This window comes from Lathyrus oleraceus, chromosome 7 (assembly GCF_024323335.1).
Source record: "Lathyrus oleraceus cultivar Zhongwan6 chromosome 7, CAAS_Psat_ZW6_1.0, whole genome shotgun sequence".
Classification (NCBI taxonomy): Eukaryota; Viridiplantae; Streptophyta; class Magnoliopsida; order Fabales; family Fabaceae; genus Lathyrus; species Lathyrus oleraceus.
Window position 1 is genome coordinate 540230878 of NC_066585.1, and position 22592 is coordinate 540253469.

General features: G+C 35.1%; 1 protein-coding gene across 1 annotated transcript; it reads right to left on the reverse strand.

The window, feature by feature from the left end:
* Positions 1-288: 288 nt before the first annotated feature.
* Positions 289-3198, reverse strand: LOC127107161 (probable mitochondrial adenine nucleotide transporter BTL1). The gene is made up of 5 exons (XM_051044451.1): positions 2816-3198; positions 2639-2733; positions 2055-2388; positions 1205-1442; positions 289-877 (listed from the first exon to the last, which is right to left on the reverse strand). The coding sequence occupies exons 1-5, from the start codon at positions 2960-2962 to the stop codon at positions 624-626; spliced, it is 1068 nt and encodes a 355-aa protein (XP_050900408.1). The 5' UTR covers positions 2963-3198; the 3' UTR covers positions 289-623.
* Positions 3199-22592: the final 19394 nt, after the last annotated feature.

Below are 22592 nucleotides of genomic sequence, written 5' to 3' on the forward strand. Positions count from 1 at the left end.
TTTTTTAAATTTACTTTTAGAGTGTGATACGTTTTTGTTAAAAAAAAATACAACTTGGTAAAATTGTTAAATATTTTTGTATTTAGAATTTTTTATAAATTTTTGTGAAATAACCTATTATGACAAGTATTTGTAACAGGTAAGAATCAACATTTCGAAATGTTCATCATAATAAATATGCAGACGTATTTACACATAACATAACCTCTATTATTACTTGTACTCTTTGGTTACTTGCATTTATATTGGCTAATTTAAAAAAAGAAAGAAAAAAAAAAGAAGAAAAAAAAAGAAAGATCATGTATGTTATTTTAATAAATAATAATAATACTCAAAAACTTTAAATGGTGACAGCCGATGTAATTAAATTACATGTTGGAGTTATGATGAAAAGAAACAGAAAGCACACAAAATCATCCCAACCCCAACTCATCCTTTCTCTTTTGATGACAACAACCCAAATCAAAATTGAAAACTCAAAAGGACAAGCTAGGCCTAAATAACTGGTTAGTAGGAACAAAAATGGGGGGTATGAAGTCATTTCTTAATTTCCAAACATTAAAAAAAAGGGGTTTGATTACCATGACTTGTAGAGGTACAAAACTCAGTTATCCTTTTCAAGATTATAAGGAAATACCCTTCTGGACAAGCAGTATGTCTTTCCATGCTTCATAAAACATCCAGGTGATTCCTGAGGATGGCATTACCTTTAAACAGCTTGCACCCCACCCTCTGTACAGACCCTTCAGACCTTCTTCTCTAATGACTTCGGACAATGCCGCTGCCATGTTTGGTGGGCACTTCCCTTGCAATGCTCCTACCATCAGACGCTTTCTTGCTACCTCCAAGGGAAAGCTAATTGTACTGGCAGTAAAACCTAGGCGTGCAAAACAATTCCATTAACCCGAATCAATTTGTATTATCAAGTAAAAAAATTCAGTTCATCGCGTTGCATAGATATAAATATGAAGCTTATTTAGGACACATGCATTAAGAGAAACCCAAGCAAATTACAATGCCAAGTACATGGTAACCTGTAAATCCATCAGATATACATTGACAAAAATTACATTGCTGGCAAAATTTTTCATAAATATAAATATTTCATGCCATTATTCGGTTCCTGCAATAGGATTGATAGATCATGCATGGGACAGAGCAAACCAAAGAGCTGCAAAACAGAGGAAAATAGAGAATATCTCACCTGATAGAGCTCCAATCATAAGCATCTCCAGACGATTTAAAGACTTCTTATTTTTGGTCAGGCAGTAAGATTTCTTTATTGTGTCATACATGAAATAATAACAGGTACTGTATGGAAGCATGCCAACTAGAGTAGGTGATAAACCAGCATAAAAAGCGCCAATACCACCATCTTTATAAATATTTCTAATTGCAGTGCCCAAATTAGGGTATATTTCAGGACTTATAGTTAACCGATCCTGGAATAACAAATCCAAGGACAAGATAATTAGGATTGAAAACAAGAACAAAATACAAGAAAGCAAAGTTCAACATCTTCGTGTCTTGGTCATTATTAATTCAACAGTACATAAGATATACACCCTCCACTCCTTAATTTAATTCGTTTTTAAAGACTTATGTTGTTCTTTTTTACTTGTTATTTTGATAGTTTAAGATTTTATTTTGTTATTTCTACCCTTATCTCTCATTAGTTATTTGAAAATTAATGACATGATATGCTACCCAATCGTTTCACTAAAGAAAAAATGGGCATAGAATATATATTTTTTTTTTTGAAAACATGGTATCCGGTCATGTGAGCATATTTTGTTGTTAACTATCCTTTTTTCGCAGACCTTAATGAGGGAGAGGGGAAGCGAAAGATGAGGGTATAATAGGAACAATTTTATCAAACAATCTCATCCTTGGTAACCGAAAAAAAAACACCTACTAAGGAAGGAATACTAAGGAAGGAATGGAGGTAGTATAAAATATTGATTGTGTCGTAAGTCACCATTCGATGTTCAAAGACAACCTATACAGTCTATTTATTTTGCATTTCTAGTTAACATTCAAATAAGATAAGATACCTTCAAAACTTCCAGGGGATGGCATACAAGTGTGCTAGCAACTCCAGCAGCTGCCCCAGCCACAGCAGTTGGTGAAATCCAAGATAAGTTCAAGCTCAAATTGAGGCAACCTATCTGCAACTTGGGACATTCATTCTGTTTCAATTTCTCTTGCAACGATGCCATCGCCCGCTTTGTACACTCAAATGTGCCAAACTCAATGGCCTGCGTTGGAACTATACGAATCATATTGATCATGTTACCAGCCCACAATCCTTGCCATCCCTGCTGCTCTACAACCTGAACGAAACTACCTGTGATATTTTTCGACCCAATACCAACTACCATTCTTGTCCTGCATGTTGAAATAATGCAAAACATTTTACTAACACATACTAATTAGCAATTATGTTCAAATGTAAACTTAAAGTCTTACTTAAATTTGATAACAGTTTATTCAAATTATGCTACACTATAGTTCTATAGTGTGAAGTAAATATCCAATTAAAGCCTTGTAAATATCCAATAAGGTGGGAATCATGAAAACAGGTTGCAATACTTTGTATTAAACTCAATAATATTAGCGACAAAGGATGCATGAAAACCTGATAGTTTCAAGAGGAGCAAGAATAGCTTTAGTCATAGCACCAGCTAGGGCACCACTCATAAACTCCCGAACCTCTCTCTTATCTAAAAATTCCTGCACACAAACAAAATAACCGAGTTAATACTCAAGAATGAAATATAAAACACAATTGGATTAAAACAGAGAAAAGAGAGACCTGTGCTTGGCGTGGAAGTTGAAGTCGAAAATGGAGATTAGGGTTTGGAAGAACGTCAATGTCTTTAAGGATAGTGTAAACATCACCAGGGAGCGGTGAGATTGAAGAAGAAGAAGACAGGGTATTAGTTTTTGTGTTTGAAGACATTCTCGGTTTATCCAAAATTTCTTCTTCTTCTTCAACTTATTGTCTTCTTCTTCTCGCTTTCAATAATCGTTTGCGATATAGTACTGTATATGCTTTGGGTTTGAGTTTTGAATTATCACTTGATTCGGCGTAAATTTAACATAATCTGAAACCCTAGGAGCTGTTTCATACTTCTACACTTTGTTCATGTTCATGTAATCCAACTTCTTACTAGCTTGCACGTGTACAATACACTCGAGGGTTCTAACTCCAAACCCCAATAATATATATCTTAAATTACTATTTTGCCCTTCAATTTTTAGAAATCAAACCTTTTACTCTTTTGAAATATTTGAATAGATAAAATTTAAAAGAAGATATGACATGGCGTTTTAAGAGTTCGTTAGCTCGATAAAATAAAGACATGATAGATACTAATGAGTTGGATAAGTGTACTTAATAAAATAATAATGAGTGACAATCCCTAATTATGTAGGACAATTTGAGAGTTTTAGAGTTATAGTTCATGTAAAGAAACTTCACGCAAGGATTGTGAGAAACTTTATATCTATGTGGTTTCTGAATGAATTGAATATTCATTCTCAACCTCATGGTTGAGGTATTTATATAAGTTTATTGGGCTTGAATCATTGGACTAATGGGATGGGTATCATGCCCTTCTTATGAGCGTGAAATGATTATTTTTCCCTTTTTCTTTAGGAGTACATGACTTTTCCTGTTTGGTTGAGTTTCCATATCGTTAGAGCTCTAGGACACGTCAATCCACATATTTCGTGAGTGGGCAACAAGTAGTTTTATCCAAGCCAATCATATGGTGAGTGATTTGACAAGAGGGTGAATGTTGCACATAATAGGCAGATGATTAGATCAATGAGCGTTTCGCAGGCCCACTATAGAAGATATGTTATATCGTTTGTCCTCAGTGACATTTGTACTGCATCCTCTGAGACTTTTACAAATATACAGGTACAGAGTCTCTCAAACACGAGGACTTGTAAATGATGAAGTGATTTAGTTTGACCGTCTCTTCAAGTTTGGACTAGTCCCTCAAGCATGTTTGAGGCGAGTCTCTAAAATATGGTTTGAGGGTAAATCTCTAAGTGTCAATTGAGGTGAACCCTCAAATGTTAGTTGAGGTGAATCATCAAACGTCAATAAAGGTGAATTATCAAACGTCAGTTGCACCAAATCTGTTGGGAAATACATCTATATAAACTCATCACTATCTTCAATCTCAAGGGCATGAATCATTGAACAAGGTTCAACATTCATTCACCGAACCATCAAAAATCACTCATTGAAAATTCAGTTTTCATCTTCTCCAATTCCTCTCCCTACACCAAAGCTCTCTCTCACCATTAGAGTAAGCTTTACATTGAAGTTTGTCACCAATTGAGTTAAACCTCATACATTCTACATTCACATAATCAACATCAAGAGCAACAATTCAATTCAGAAATTTTCAGTGATAAATTATTGAAGAGCAGAAGTAGAAGATCAAAGAAGCATACCTTTATTTTCTTCATTTTTATCACCTTCAAATTTCAGCAAGTTTCAAGACAATCCCCCGTCTTGCGGGTCGGCGAATTTTTATCTCTTCTTGTTTGCTGAATTTTTTATACCACAATGTAGCTTGAACATTGGAGAATCAAAGCCTTAGTGCCTCAATTTTTCAGAATTGATTAACCTTTGAAAATAATTGATGAGAGATTAGGATAGAGGAGGTTGAGAGGAGTAGAAAAGTGGTTCTTGATTTCGGTCAACTTCGTCGCCTCTGGCGTAGTGGAGCTAGAGCTCCGGTAGTGGTTGATTTTTGACATAAAATTGGAACATGATGTTTAGAGATAAAGTTCATGTCTTTGCTGAATTTTTTCTCTTCCTTGCCAAATTTTGTTGGGCTTAGGCCATTAAGCCCATTATTTGGCTTTTCACACCCCTATTTTGCTTATGATATCATGTGTTGAACCTAACAACAACACTTTGTGTTTGGACCTTTGTTGTTAGGCCCAAAGCCTCATTTTATAGGTTGCACACCCCTTGGTTCATACACCCTTGAAAATTTATTTGTTTTCTTGTATTTCTTGTTTTTATCATCCTTTTTGCTAATTTTTGTTATGCATTTAATTCATGAACATGCACATTTTTAATCCCTGTTAATTCATAGTAAACTCATGTATCATGGTTAATTAGGATAATTTCCTTTGTAGAATTTAATTGAATTAATTGTAGGAATTTCTTTAATTCTTCATTAATTCCATTTCAATACCATGTTGATTCCTAAAAAAATCAACATTAAAAATAATTAGTATAATTAGGACTAGTCTTAGAAATTAATTCTCAATTAGAACTCGTTAGAATTTAATTCCTTTGCCTTTACCCTTGAATTCTTTCTTCTTGTTTGTATGGTGTATGGTTGGATGGATTTAATTATTGTATGGTTCATGATCCATTCCCCCCGTTGTGGATAAAGTGTTCCCATTTTCCATGAACATGTAATAACTTAGGGTTTACCTTTCTTTACCGCTTTCCTTTGCATGTTAATAAACAAAATAAAACCAAAACAATAAAAAAGAACATTTTTCAAAGACTAAAAATACAGTTGATCCAATGTCAAGTGTTTTTTCCAAATCAAATTCAATTTAACGCAACACGAGTGCATGATCCAACATCAAGTATCTCTTTCATCTCACTCACACAATTCTCACACTTCCATTTACTTCTCACATTTCACATTTCAAAACTTCAAACACTTGATTCAACATCAAGTCACTTTCAAAACATTTTTACAATAAACTGGATGAAAAAGGACGAGGTGTACGTACTTGTGCATACCATTTCTCAAGTACTTGGATTGTCGTCCGTACCTAGCTTGTGGCCCGATGCTTGTCTTCCATTCAAAACACTTAACAATAAACGAGTTTAATTCGGTCCTCTTAGGGCGAAAAAAAATGGTTGGAATGAATTGTCATTTCGGCTCCCTGGTATTCTGATTGACGACCCACTTAGCCCGTGGTTAGATACTTGTCTCCCTCTAAACTCAATGATTAAACCTGCCTCACAAATTTCATAAATAAAAACTTTCAGGATGAAAAAGAGAGGTTAGGATGCAACTGTCCTCTCAGCTTCAAAGTACTCGGCTCGTCAACCGTACTTCGCTTGTGGTCTGACACTTATCTCCACTCTAGAATCAATCATAACCAATCAAATCCAATTTTCGGCCTTAGGGTATTGAAAACCTTTTCACAAAGGACGTGTTATTTCTGTTCTACCATGAACGACTCTTAAGCCTCCAATACGCGAGAATACAAGTAACGTTTAATTGCTAGAATGTAATCCAAGTGCATCCATTTTATCGCAAACAAACAAAGACTTAAGTATCCCATGCACGAGCATACAAACAACGTTTAACCTCTAGAACAAGAACGATAATATTGTTCACTAAAAAAAAACAACAAATCTATATTCTACCACGAATTACGAAGTTCTGATTTCTTTATGGCATTATGAGGATCGTAGGCACGATGGCCTTAATCCTCAACGAGCACACTAATTATAAACTTATCTTTCCTCCTTTTGAGCAATCTTAAGTAACCTTTAGATAACAACACCCGCGCATGCAAAGAATAAGAAAAAAGGTTCTTAAGTAGCACAAATGTGAGGGGTGCTAATACCCCTCATTGCATAATCGACTCCCAAATTCGCTCTTGGTTGCGACGACCATCTTTTAGGGGTTTTATCGATATTTTACCTTTCCTCTGAAATAAATAAAGTTCAGTGACGACTATATTTTTTGTGGAATGATAGCCTCCAGAGCAAGCCTCCACCATTCAAACCTGTTATATACATACTAAGGCCTATAAGTATCACTGCCCTTACAAGGGGAACACACACACCTATACTTTTTGATCAATGCATTCTTCTAGCTTCTTCCTTGTTCCTAACTCTTTCAATTATATATCTTTTCCCTTCATGATAGTTAGGGATGCATATTTTATCCAAAATACTTTTAGCGAGGTCTAGGTTAGTGAGATTGAGGGCTTTAGTAGTCTTGTTACCGACAATGGTGATGATTTATTTTTGTTATTCTATTTTCCCAAAAATAAAGAGATAATGGGGAAATTGAAGTGGAAATTGAAGACTCAGATGTTGAATCAGAGAGAATTTTCTGGGAAGATACCCTCATAATGTACGTGTTAGGCAAAACCTCAACATGAATGTAGTAAAATAATACATGGTAAGATTTTGGAATTTCATACAAATACCATAGATGTTTTATCATGAAGAATGCTACATATTGCTGAAGTTTCGTTCTAGTAAAAAATTGTGCTAATTAGAGGAGATCTAAAACTATGAGTGATCACTCGACACCATGTCAAGGTCGAAGCATTTGACGAGCTCCAAAGATTTAGAAAATTGAGGAAACCAAAAACTAAAGAAGGGACTTAGTGCTATCAGCAACCACCTTCAGTTTCATATGGTGTAATAGTGATCACTCATATCTATAGCAGTTTCATATGTTGTAATCAAGGTCATAAAGTTCATATACTTTCTATGTAGAATTGGAGTACCCAAGCCAAAATGCAAAACAATTAGTGAGTAATCAGTGAGTCTGCGTCCCTTTTATTGTATTATCTTTATGTTTCCTTAATTGAAATATCTTTACTTTTTGTCATTTACTACATTTATTTAATGTTGTTTATTACAGGGTTATTTTACTTAAGTTCAAATTATTTTTTCTCTTTAAACTTTGTTTTTATCTTGTCTACACACAAACATTCATAGTCACTTCATATACATATTTTCTTATAAATGTGTTTGCACAAAATTGCTCCCAAATTTTTCGAGTTAGTTTCGCAGACTTTCAAACTCGTGATTGTTCGCTAAAAACACATGCGAACACTCACCAAAAACCTTAAGGTGATAAGTGTATGAGTTCTCTCACTTATGAAGTGTTCAATCTTTAATTTTTCTAATTAATATGGGACTTCTACATCACATTTGGTTCTCAACACTTCCAATTCACACTTGTTTTTCTATAGACTCCCCCTTAAGTGTGAGTCTACTCATAATGTTCTTCCTTAAGAAGACGTTCTTTCATCCGCGTACACTTGTATCATCGTTGAATTTTTTTTTTCAACGGGACATGCCTCTTACCCACCACTATGTGGGGAGACCACTATTGGATCATCAAATCTCTGGGGGTTAACACGAGGGAACATTTACATACATTGGGATCCTTTTTTTTTAGTAATATACCTCTTATGAGAGATACACCACATACTCATAAAAAACCTTAAGGTGATAGGTGTATGAGTTATCTCACTTATAAATTGCTTAATCTCCACTTTTTAATCAATGTGATACTTCCCTACACTTGTTTCTCAATACTTTCAACTCACACTTATTTTTCTCAATACCCCCCTCACGTGTGAGTCTATCAAAAATGTTCCCCCTCAAGTGGAAGCTCTTTCATCCACATACACTTTGTACCATTGTTGACACTTTTTCAATAAGACATGTCACCTACCCTCCACCATGTGGAGAGGATTTTTGATACAAGTGAGTCATCTGTCACTCAAACCAATGACTCTGGATACCACAGTTAGGTCATCAATTTGGGAGTCAACATGAGGGGACATTTTTCATTAGAGAATTTTTTTAGAAACACATCTTGTGAGAGACACACCATATAATCACACAAAACCTCAGGGTGATAGATGTATGGGTCCTCTCACTTATAAAATCCTCAATCTTTACTTTTTCTAATCAATATGGGACTTCTACCTCACACTTGATTCTCAATACTTCTAACTCACACTTGTTTTTCTCAACACTAGTACTCCCCCTTAAGTGTGAGTATATTCACAATGCTCTCCCTTAACGGAAGTTCTTTCATCCACATACACTTGGACCTCTGTTGATATTTTTTTTTCAACGGGGCATGCCTCATACTCACCACCATGTGAGGAGGACTATCGATACAAGGAAATTGGTCCCTCACTCGAACCAGGCTCTGATACCACAGTTGGGTCATCAATTCTTTGGGGGTTAACACAAGGGAGAATCTATATGCATTGAAGTCTTTCTTTATGAGCAACATACCTTTTATGAGAGGCAAATCACATGCTCCTTCAAAATCTTAAAGTGATAGGTGTGTGGGTTCTCTCACTTACAAAGTGTGAAATCTCCATTTTTCTAATCAATGTGAGACTTCTCCACACTTGTTTCTCAATACTTTCAACTCACACTTGTTTTTCTCAACACACACCCTCAAGAGCGAGTCTATCAACAACGTTCCCCCTCATGTGAAAGCTCTTTCATCCACATACAGTTTGTACCATCATTGATAGTTTTTCAACGAGACATCCCTCATTCCCGCCACCATGTGGGGACGACTTTTGATACAAGTGAGTTGATCTTTCACTCAAACCAACGACTCTAGATACCAATGTTAGGTCATCAATTCGAGGGTCAACATGAAAGAATATTTTTTATTAGAGTCTTTCTTTATGAGCAACATACATTTTGAGAGACACACCACATACTCACTCAAAATTTTAAGGTGATAGGTTTATGAGTTATCTCAATTATAAAATGTTCAATCTTCACTTTTTATAGTCATTGTGGGACTAATGTAACACCCCTTTTTATACCCCCAAATACTTAACATACAATCAGACTGAATAAGCACGCATATAAACAAAAGGGCGTCACATCAACGTTTTCAAAAACTAAAAGCTTTCAAAAACCAACATCATTCATCATCAATATACAATACACCTGGTCATTTAAAATAACACATTTCAAATATCATGAATATTCAAGAATATGCGTTCGCAGCGGAAAATAATGAATACTCATGTATTTCGTAAAATGACTCATGTCCCATACCATGATCATCTCTCAATAACTCAAGATAAAATAAAACCATACCAGAATATTTGGCACTATGGCCTCTCAAAACAACAATTGCAATTAAACGTGTTCACAAGTAATAACATAATACATATCCAAATAAGATATGAGTTCAATACTACTAATCTACCCCGTGTTACATGACCAGAGCATTGACTCACTACCTAGTCTCTAGACCAAAACACGAAAATTCTCCGGCTAAATCTCGAGTGAGCTACCGTCCATTTACTTCAGCAATACTACTCTTGAGTATCTGCACGATGCCCATGTAAAGGCAACGTTCAAACAGAAGGGTGAGAATTCGAATCATTATGAAGAAGTATAATAAAGCACAATGATTAAATCAACAATTAAAGGAATTCATCACACCTTGTATAACCATGTAAATAATACTAACCAATATTTAGTTCACATGTTTCAAGCATACATCAAAACTCAAGGAGTATAATATTAGAATCTAATGATATATTTCCAAATATACACATAACTATAATTATCACATAATCACATATTTCACCAAGTTATGTATCCAAACATCACCAAATTCAATTACCATATCTCATACATACATAACAATCACATCAATGCATATATTCAATTATCACATAACTCCAATGTGACTCAATACAAGACATGTGACTCTATGCATGTGGTACCGCAATGTGAACCCAACGTTTCACCGCTTTCCGATTCAATATCTAGAATCCAAGCCACGCTTCCAATCCGGACAAGATCAAAGCCACTACGTCTATTTCCAATTAAGGATCAACGTTTGCTACGCCTATTTCCATTAAAGGATCAACGTCTGCTATGCCTATTTTCATTCAAGGATCAACGTCTGCTACGTCTATTTCCACTCAAGGATCAACGTCTGCTATGCCTATTTCCAATTAAGGATCAACGTCTGCTACGTCTATTTCCATTTAAGGATCAACGTCTGCTACGTCTATTTCCATTTAAGGATCAACGTCTGCTACGCCTATTTCCAATTAAGGATCAACGTCTGCTACGTCTATTTCCATTTAAGGATCAACGTCGGCTACGTCTATTTCCATTTAAGGATCAACGTCTGCTACGCCTATTTCCATTCAAGGATCAACGTCTATTACCATGTGAACCCACAGTTTCACCGCTTCCGCCATAAAGCCGACTATGCCATGAATGAATGTACATATACCAACAATATATGCAATTAAGATCATCTCTACCATCTTAACACTCCACATATAACCATAATTCAACTCTATGAATTATCCACCAATGGTACGTATGCACATTCATAACAATATACCATTCACAAATATAGGCTAATTATCAAATACGCACACTTAGATTTTATTTCAAAATGGTTACAGCATTTAAAATCCTCAATTTTTCCCTTTTTCAACAGTGGTAATCGGTTAACGCTTTTAGGGTAACCCGTTAACCCGAAACAGAATTCAATTCCTAGGCAGATTTTTCAGCATGTAACCGGTTAACACATTTTGGTTAACCCGTTAACACGAAAACATAATTCAATTCCTAGACAGGTTTTCAGCAAGTAACCCGTTAACACATTTTGGTTAACCCGTTAACACGAAAACAGAATTCAATTCCTAAGTAGATTTTCAGCAAGTAACCCGTTAACACATTTTGGGTAACTCGTTAACACGAAAATAGAATTTAATTCCTAACACATTTAATCACCACAAATCAAAGATTACTCATCAAAACCTAACAATTTCAAAACCAAAAAAATTAGGGATTTCAACCTAAACATATTTCTACCCATTGACCCAATTATACTAACCCATAATAATAAGGATTCTCCCCCTTACCTCTTCAATTTTCTGGAAACCCTAGCTTCTCCCTTGTTCTTCCCCTCTTCTCCTTACTTTTTCCTCTTTCTTTCCCTGTTGCCTCGAAAATGACCAAATGAGTGCTACTTATCACTCTCCTCACCTCTTACTATTATAGTATTATGTTTGGGCTTAAGGAATGATACCTTTAATTTGATTATTAGGCCCAATAAGACATAGTATTATAATATCTCTATTTAGTTCAAATAAATTAAACCAACACAATATACACACCAAGTTAATTAATATAATCAATTATTATACTACCTAACAACCAATTAATTAACTAACACTCCAAATAAATAAAATAAAATATAATAATAATATTAAAAAATAAATACTAAAAATTGGGTTGTTACAACTCTCCCCCACTTAAAAGATTTTCGGCCTCGAAAATTACCTCAAACGAACAACTCCGGATACGATTCCTTCATCTTATCCTCGAGTTCCCAAGTGATATTGCCATTGACGGCTCCGCCCCATATCACTTTCACCAAAGCAATCTCCTTACCACGAAGCTTCTTCACTTCACGATCTTAAATTTGCATAGGTGATGTTTCAACCGTCAAATTATCCCTCACTTGAACATCATCTAATGGAACAACATGCGATGGATCCGCAATGTACTTCCTCAATTGAGACACATGGAACACATCATGAAGATTAGAAAGTGACGGTGGCAATGCAATCTGATATGCCACTTCACCTACCCTCTCGGAAACTAGATAAGGACCAATGAAACGCGGCGTCAACTTACGCGACTCCAAAGCTCTACCAACACCCGTTATTGGCGTAACTCGAAGAAACACATGCTCATCTTTCTCAAACTCAAGAGCTTTCCTCCTATTATCATGATAACTCTTTTGACGACTCTGAGAAACCTTCATCTTCTCTTAAATCATCTTAATCTTATCCGTAGTCTCTTGAATCAACTCGGGTCCAACCACAACACTCTCTCCCGATTCGTACCAACACAAAGGAGTTATACACCTTCTACCATAAAGAGCCTCAAAAGGTGCCATTCCAATACTCGAATGGAAACTGTTGTTATACGTAAACTCGATCAAAGGCAAGAAACTATCCCAATTTCCTCCTTGTTCCAAAACACAAGACCTCAAAAGATCTTCAAGTGACTGAATAGTCCTCTCCGTTTGACCATCAGTTTGCGGATGATATGCCGAACTCAAACGCAACTTCGAACCCAAAGCACATTACAAACCTTCCCAAAATCTCGAAGTGAACCTCGGATCTCTATCTGAAACAATGCTCGACGGAATGCCATGCAAACACACAATCCTCTCGATGTACAACTTAGCCAGCCTCTCCATCGAATAATCCATCCTCATCGGAATAAAATGAGCACATTTCGTCAACCTGTCCACAACGACCCAAATCGTCTCACAATCACTCGATGTTCTCGGCAAATCCGAAACAAAATCCATAGAGATACTATCCCACTTCCACTCGGGAATAGATAACGGTTGCACCAAACCAGACGACTTTTGATGTTCAATCTTTGACTTTTGATAAGTCAAACATGAATACACAAATTCCGCTACATCCTTCTTCATACCTTGCCACTAAAACATCTTCCTCAAGTCTTGATACATTTCAGTAGCACCGGGATGAATACTCAGACCACTTCTATGCCCTTCCTCAAGAATCCTCTTTCTCAAATCCACAACATCCGGAACACAAACTCGATCACGACACCTCATGATACCATTCTCATCAATCCGAAAGTCACCACCTTTGCCTTGATTAATCAATGTCATAACATCGACTAATTTCAAATCTGACTTCTGACCTTCTCTAATCTCGTTAAGAATGCCACACGTAAGCTTCAACATACCAAGCTTAACACACGAAGGCGTCGCTTCACAAACCAAACTCAAATCTCTAAATTGCTCCAACAGTTCAAACTCTCGAATCATCAACATAGACATGTGCAATAAATTCCTACTCAATGCATTGACTACAACATTCACCTTTCCAGGATGGTAATTCAAACCAAAATCATAATTTTTCAAGAATTCCAACCATCTCCTTTGCCTCATATTCAATTCCTTCTGATCGAACAAGTACTTCAAACTCTTGTGATCACTAAACACATCAAATCTCGATTCAAACAAATAATGTCTCCAAAGCTTCAACACAAACACAACGGCGGCCAACTCTAAATCATGCGTCGAATAATTCCTCTCATGAACTTTAAGTTGCCTTGAAGCATAAGCTACCACTTGCCCTTTTTGCATCAAAACACCTCCCAAACCCAACAAAGAAGCATCACAATACACAACAAAAGGTTCTAACGGAACCGGTAAAATCAAAATAGGAGCCGTAGTCAATCTTCTCTTAAGCTCTTGAAAATTCGCTTCACAATGCGAAGTCCAAATGAAAGCTTGACCTTTCCTAGTCAACCGCGTCAATGGTAACGACAACTTAGAAAATCCTTCAATGAACTTCCTATAATAACCAGCCAAACCAAGGAAACTTCTAATCTCAGCAACAGACTTAGGAGCTTCCCATTGAGATACAACTTCAATCTTCGTAGGATCCACAGAAATACCACCACTCGAAATCACATGCCCAAGGAAACTTACTTCACTCAACCAAAACTCACATTTAGAGAGTTTAGCAAACAACTTCTTCTCTTTCAACACCGATAACACAACCTTCAAATGCTCGGCATGATCTTCTTCACTCTTAGAATAAATCAATATATCATCGATGAACACAACAACAAACTTATCCAGATAATCATGAAAAAATTTATTCATATACTCCATAAATACACCAGGTGCATTAGTCACACCAAAAGGCATCACGGAGTACTCGTAGTGACCATACCTTGTCCGAAAAGCAGTCTTTTTTGAATATCCTCAGCCTTTACACGAATCTGATGATACCCAAACCTCAAATCAATCTTGCTAAACACACAAGCTCCAACCAGCTGATCCATCAGATCGTCAATCCTCGGAAGTGGATACTTGTTCTTAATCGTCACTTTGTTCAGTTGTCTATAATCAACACATAATCTCATAGAACCTTCTTTCTTCTTGACCAACAGAACAGGTGCACCCCACGGCGACACACTAGAAAGAATAAATTTCTTCTCAAGCAAGTCTTCAAGTTGACTCTTCAACTCTTTCAACTCAGAAGCAAACATTCTATAGGGAGCCATCGATACAGGACTAGTTCCAGGAACTAAATCAATCGAAAAATGAACCTCACGTCCCGACGGTAAATCACTTATATCTTCAGGAAATACCTCCGCAAACTCACAAACTATTGGCAATTCTTCAATCGTCCTCTTCTCACGAATATCTAAAGTTGCCAACAACATAAACAACTCGGCACCACCTTGCACCGATTCATCAACTTGCTTAGCAGACACAAACCAATCTTCCTTAGCACCAACCTCAGGAAAAATAATCGTCTTTTCAAAACAGTTGATATACACCCGATTAAATTCTAACCAATTCATACCCAAAATCACATCAATCTGCTATAAAGGAAGACAAACTAAATCAATTCCAAAATCCCTACCAAAGATACTCAACGAACAATTCAGACATACAGTATCGGTCGTGTCAGATACACAAATCAAATACAAAGGATGGAAAACATTAACGACTATTGACCAACTGGTCGACCATGCTCTGATACCACTAATGTAACACCCCTTTTTATACCCCAAAATACTTAACATACAATCAGAGTGAATAAGCACACATATAAACAAAAGGGCGTCACATCGACGTTTTCAAAAACTAAAAGCTTTCAAAAACCAACATCATTCATCATCAATATAGAATACACCTGGTCATTTAAAATAACACATTTCAAATATCATGAATATTCAAGAATATGCGTTCGCAGCGGAAAATAATGAATACTCATGTATTTCATAAAATGATTCATGTCCCATACCATGATCATCCCTCAATAACTCAAGATAAAATAAAACTATACCAGAATATTTGGCATTATGGCCTCTCAAAACAGCAATTGCAATTAAACGTGTTCACAAGTAATAACATAATACATATCCAAATAAGATAAGAGTTTAATACTACTAATCTACCCCGTGTTACATGACCAGAGCATTGACTCACTACCTAGTCTCTAGACCAAAACACGGAAACTCTCCGGCTAAATCTCGAGTGAGCTACCGTCCACTTACTTCAGCAATACTACTCTTGAGTATCTGCACGATGCCCATGTAAAGGCAACGTTCAAACAGAAGGGTGAGAATTCGAATCATTATGAAGAAGTATAATAAAGCACAATGATTAAATCAACAATTAAAGGAATTCATCACACCTTGTATAACCATGTAAATAATACTAACCAATATTTATTTCACATGTTTCAAGCATACATCAAAACTCAAGGAGTATAATATTAGAATCTAATGCTATATTTCCAAATATACACATAACTATAATTATCACATAATCACATATTTCACCAAGTTATGTATCAAAACATCACCAAATTCAATTATCATATCTCATACACACATAATAATCGCATCAATGCATATATTCAATTGTCACATAACTCCAATGTGACTCAATGCAAGACATGTGACTCTATGCATGTGGTACCACAATGTGAACCCAACGTCTCACCGCTTTCCGATTCAATATCTAGAATCCAAGCCATGCTTATGATCCGGACAAGATCAAAGTCACTACGTCTATTTCCAATTAAGGATCAACGTCTGCTACGTCTATTTCCATTTAAGGATCAACGTCTGCTACGCCTATTTTCATTCAAGGATCAACGTCTGCTACGTCTATTTCCACTCAAGGATAAACGTCTGCTACGCCTATTTCCAATTAAGGATCAACGTCTGCTACGTCTATTTCCATTTAAGGATCAACGTCTGCTACGTCTATTTCCATTTAAGGATCAACGTCTGCTACGTCTATTTCCATTTAAGGATCAACGTCTGCTACGCCTATTTCCATTCAAGGATCAACGTCTATTACCATGTGAACCCACAGTTTCACCGCTTCCGCCATAAAGCCGACTATGCTATGAATGAATGTACAAATACCAACAATATATGCAATTAAGATCATCTCTACCATCTTAACACTCCACATATAACCATAATTCAACTCTATGAATTATCCACCAATGGTACGTATACACATTCATAACAATATACCATTCACAAATATAGGCTAATTATCAAATACGCACACTTAGATTTTATTTCAAAATGGTTAGAGTATTTAAAATCCTCAATTTTTCCCCTTTTCAACAGTGATAACCGGTTAACGATTTTAGGGTAACCCGTTAACCCGAAACAAAATTCAATTCCTGGGCAGATTTTTCAGCATGTAACCGGTTAACACATTTTGGTTAACCCGTTAACACGAAAACATAATTCAATTCCTAGACAGATTTTCAGCAAGTAACCCGTTAACACATTTTGGTTAACCCGTTAACATGGAAACAGAATTCAATTCCTAAGTAGATTTTCAGCAAGTAACCCGTTAACACATTTTGGGTAACCCGTTAACACGAAAACAAAATTTAATTCCTAACACATTTAATCACCACAAATCAAATATTACTCATCAAAACCTAACAATTTCAAAACCATAAAAATTAGGGATTTCAACCTAAGCATATTTCTACCCATTGACCCAATTATACTAACCCATAATAATAAGGATTCTCTCCCTTACCTCTTCAATTTTCCGAAAACCCTAGCTTCTCCCTTGTTCTTCCCCTCTTCTCCTTACTTTTTCCTCTTTCTTTCTTTGTTGCCTCGAAAATGACCAAATGAGTGCTACTTCTCACTCTCCTCACCTCTTACTATTCTAGTATTATGTTTGGGCTTAAGAAATGATACCTCTAATTTGATTATTAGGCCCAATAAGATATAGTATTATAATATCTCTATTTAGTTCAAATAAATTAAACCAACACAATACACCCACCAAATTAATTAATATAATTAATTATTATACTATCTAACAACTAATTAATTAATTAACACTCCAAATAAATAAAATAAAATATAATAATAATAATATAAGAAATAAATACTAAAAATTGGGTTGTCACAACTTTTACCTCAAACTTGATTCTCAGTACTTCCGACTCACATTTGTTTTTCTTAAGAGTAACTACACATTCTATTTAATTAATTTTATGATGTCATAAAATCTTTTTAAAATTTAAAAAAAATCATAAAAATCTCTTGGCAAACAAAAGATGCCTAAGATGTAGGAGTATAGAGAGAACATGGTCAAGGCAGAGTACAATATTCTTTAAATGGAAATGAATGCTGCAAATAGAAAATCTTAGTACGGTATATTACTAATCATTTTGTGATAAGTCAACCAAATATATAAAGAATTAAAAGATTTATATATGATTTTATTGATGAGAGACCATTTCAATCTGCTGGCTTAGGATTTTAATATTTGCTATGTTGGATAAAACAATGGGCAATTCACATGGAAATAACAGAGCACCACCTTCTCAGATCTTGTAATCATTCAATTTTTCAACTTGTCAATAAATAATCATCTACATACACATAACTGACAACAACAAAACAAAAATAAGAAACTTGAATTAATCATTTTTAGTTTTTAAGTTTTTTTATTTTTTATTTATCAATAAATACGGCACATAGACTATATATCAAATTTAATAATTGAATATTGATAAATGAATCATATTCGTTATTATATTTTTGAGAATGTAGTAGAAATCAAATAATCATGGACGACTAATAGCTTGCCACATACATCATTAATGTAGAAATCAAATTTGTAGATGTTTTTCTAGCATAGTGTTATTGTAATATTGTAATATGTAGAATTTCATCTTTATAAATCGACTTTAAAATAAAAATAGTCTTCAATGTGAGATTTTTAATATATACATATCAATTTAGTACGTGAATATAAATGAGTATATTTTTCATTGCGCATAAGTTTTAATAATTTATAAAAAAAAATTACAATAAAAATGTATTATTTAAGTGATATATATATATATATATATATATATATATATATATATATATATATATATATATATATATATATATATATATATATATATATATAATAAATTCTTTAATTAAAAGATAAATAAAAATTAAAATAATACATATGGATATAGTACAAATGAGTAAGGAACCCATTTCACAAACCATTAGATACAATTGATATGATACATCATGTGATTGCAAAAGAATAATAGAGATTAATTGTTGGAGAATCTCAAGTTGGGGTTGGGTTAGGTGTAGGCGGAGAGTGTAGAGGTAATTTTGTGTGTGGCATGGATGATGAAACTATACTAGTATTTGGGTTTGGAGCATTTAATTTGACATCATTTATTTGAGTTTGACATCTCCTATTTCGTATAAATACACAATCATGTCTTCACAAAAGTGTTTTATTTCTTTTTGAAATTCACAGTATTCACGCGCGAATTTGAAGTCACTTGAGCGATACCAGAAATTTTGTTTCTTCTTTTGGAAATTTCAAAATCAGTAGTAAGTGTTTTTGACTGTAAATTACTAAATTTGTGTGATTGTGTACCTAAAATTTTAAAATTTCCGATAGTTATAAAAACTTTGTTTTTTACTAGAAATTTCAGAATTTTCAATAGTTATAAAAAATTTTGGGACGACTTTGATTGCATCAATAATTTTGTGTGGTCCAGAATAAATGTGAAGTTGTATAAATAGGGAGGTCAACTGTTGTTTGATAAAAACATCTCAAAAATACATCTTCCTCAATTTTTGATCAAGGTAGAAGTGTACTTCAACGGAGCTTTACCTCCTGTAGAGTTCCGACTTCTTGATGGCATTACATCTTTCGCCGTCTTGACATAAAGATGACAATGTCTAAATAGGCCTCCCACGAGCTATGTGTGCATCACGAGATAATCCAGTATAAACCTCGCCATATGGGTTTACCAAACCCATGAGGTTATCCATAATAATTGCAATCATCTGGAGGCATTATGGTCATCAACGTCAGTTGTAGGAGGCAGAGGCGGCGACACATCATCGACAGGTACCCCTAGCATCGGAAGGCCTAACATCATCTATATGCTTAACATGTGAGATGATGCGTGGGTGTGATACAATGAGGTACCACCGCAAGTAACCATCCTCACACTGTGAGGTATGCTGAAACAGAACTGTGTGATCTCTAATGGCACAATCAAAGCTGATGATGTTACTCTAAAACGACATGTCAATGCTGTAGATGGTATATCTGGAACTGGTCGTGGGATGTTATGAACATAACCATAATGTTGCAGACACCTCTCATGCAAGTGTCTATCGACCATGGTCTCCCACTGCATATAATCTAAATATAAAGAAGAGTCATCAAACTCACAGTGGACTCTATGATCAGTGTATGGTGTCTAAATGATATCATCTATAGTTAGTGCATCTAGCCTCCTCTTGTAATCAGCAACACCTTCGGGATGTGACTTCCATGCCCTCCATCTTCTCACCATTGGCCCCCATTAGGGAATGTCGCACTCTCATATTACAGATGGTGGGAAAATGCTCGTATATCCAACATTCATATCATAACACAGACACAATAAATAATAATTAAGAAATATTATTCATAACAATTAAATAAGAAATCAACAATAAATAATAATTTCAAGTATACCTGTAACATACTTAAATAACCGCAAGCTGGATGGTCTCAAATATTATCGTCACTCCAAGTGATGTATACGTGTTGGTCAACGCAACGCAACCCCAAACCCAACTGATAAAGTTGAGGCTACTAAATAGCCACACGTACCAAGCGTCGATATAAACACCAAACTTGTCCACAAAAAGAGTATATGCTACTAGTTGTAGCATGTACACCCTAGCGAAAACCTCATACCTTCATGCCACAATAAGCTCCTTGTACCTATCTCGAAGCCAAGACATACAAAAGTGAGTTCCCTTGTTAAAGTCAAACTCCTTCAGCACAACCTCCTCAAAAACTCCCAAATCTCGTGCAACAATCAAACTTGCAAGCAACAGGCTAATAACAAAAGTCGTCTAGAATTTTCCATCGATGGGGAGATGAAACAATGAGGAGACATCATCCAGAGTGATACTCATCTCCCCAAATGAAAGGTGAAATGAAGATGTCTTCTTGTGTCATCTCTTAACAAAAACAGTAAGTAGTAGAGCGTCGAGCAAAGTGAGCGAGCAATGGACAAAATCAAGGAGCTCAAAATCACGTAGAATACGAATGACTTCCTTAGGCATCAGAGTCTTCGGGAAGCCCTTCAGCTTCGACATTGCGTTGTCACCTTCAGTGGGAGAAGGTCTTGTAACAAACAATTTTAAAAAAATAGCAGTTAGCTTTCATAGCACAATAATAAATAAATTAAAGTTAAACATAAAACACACGCGCACACACACACACGCATGCATGCGCATGCACGCGCACACACACACACACACGTGCACTAACACACACACGCGCGCGTAAATCTTGGAATTTTATTTTTCAATCCTCTTAAAAAAATGGAGAAAACAAGTGGTGAATGATGACGTGTGTGATCCAGTTCAATTTTGTCGGGCCCCATCTTGGGTGGTAATTGTACTTGCTAAAAGTACAATGAGTGATTACCACAGACTTTATAGGATTGTCTAAAGGTTGTGGGGTTGTTGTGGTGTTAAGGCAAACTCAAGTAAGTATAGTGAGAAACTATGTGTATTTGTGCTTACTAAGTGAAATGAATGTCCTCCTCAACCTGGTTGAGGTATTTATATGAACCTCTTAGGCATGGGTCCTAGAAACCAAAAAAAAACATTAACATTTTTCTCTCTCACGAGCGTGGGATGGTAGTTACTTTCCATATTATTATGGAGAACATGACCACCTTCTTTGACTGTCATTCATGTACTGTTACTAGACATGGACATGTCATTTCCCACGTCTTCAAATTGAGAGAGTATTTCAATTAATGGACGACCTTTACAGATAATATGCTCACATCATTGTGATAAACAAGCACAAATTGCAACAAATGGGCGACTATTAACCCTACTTTGAGTGATGGGTGTTATTTGTCCGCATTTGGTGACTCTTACGCCACCTCCTGTGTATCGTTTGTGATTATACCAATACAATATTTATTGCACAAAAATCCCATAGGTTTGTATCATGATTTTACCTAAAATTTAATACAAATTTGTTAAGTCTGATTTGTTTAAGACACTCAGTAGAGAAATGAACATAAGTAATCATTGGTTCAACAATCAAAAGCAAGTCAGACATTTGTTGATCATAGATATTTATAATAGCCAATATAATATAAATGTTTCTCACTCATCTAACATTCCAATGAATGACTTTCATTGAGTGATGTTGTGCTTACCTGACATGACTCAGGTATTAATTTTAATTTTAGATTGAGTAGGTTTACGCCTTCCCGAAACTTTTTTTTACCAAAGTAAATTCTTCTTAATGTGGCTCAGGAGGAATCTTTTCATCACCTCGTATGTTATTCTTCTTCTCCAATTGCAAACTATCACATATATCTCTCATCGAATTCTTAACCACTATTTTCTATAATCAAAGGATCATGATCAGACTGCTTCCTTCTATTATCAATCATCTCTTTCTCAATCACCAAATTCTCATTCAAACCATACAAATAATTTTATGTGGTCTTTAAAATACTATATTTTAAATAATTTAATAATTATAATTTGATAATATAAATTTTTATACTAACTAATTGGTCTTATATGGATCTTTAAAACAATATATTTTAAATAATCTAATAATTATAATTTGATAATATAATTTTTTATACTAACTAATTTGTTTGAAAATTAAATCTTACTAATTTGT

Bases quoted from the DNA above. Each gene is read 5' to 3' on its own strand.
- LOC127107161 (XM_051044451.1), bottom strand. From the start codon at position 2,962: ATGTCTTCAAACACAAAAACTAATACCCTGTCTTCTTCTTCTTCAATC. The intron at 2,734-2,815 runs GTCTCTCTTTTC...GTTTGTGTGCAG, and splicing joins AACTTCCACGCCAAGCACAG to GAATTTTTAGATAAGAGAGA. The intron at 878-1,204 runs GTGAGATATTCT...TTGCACGCCTAG, and splicing joins TATGATTGGAGCTCTATCAG to GTTTTACTGCCAGTACAATT.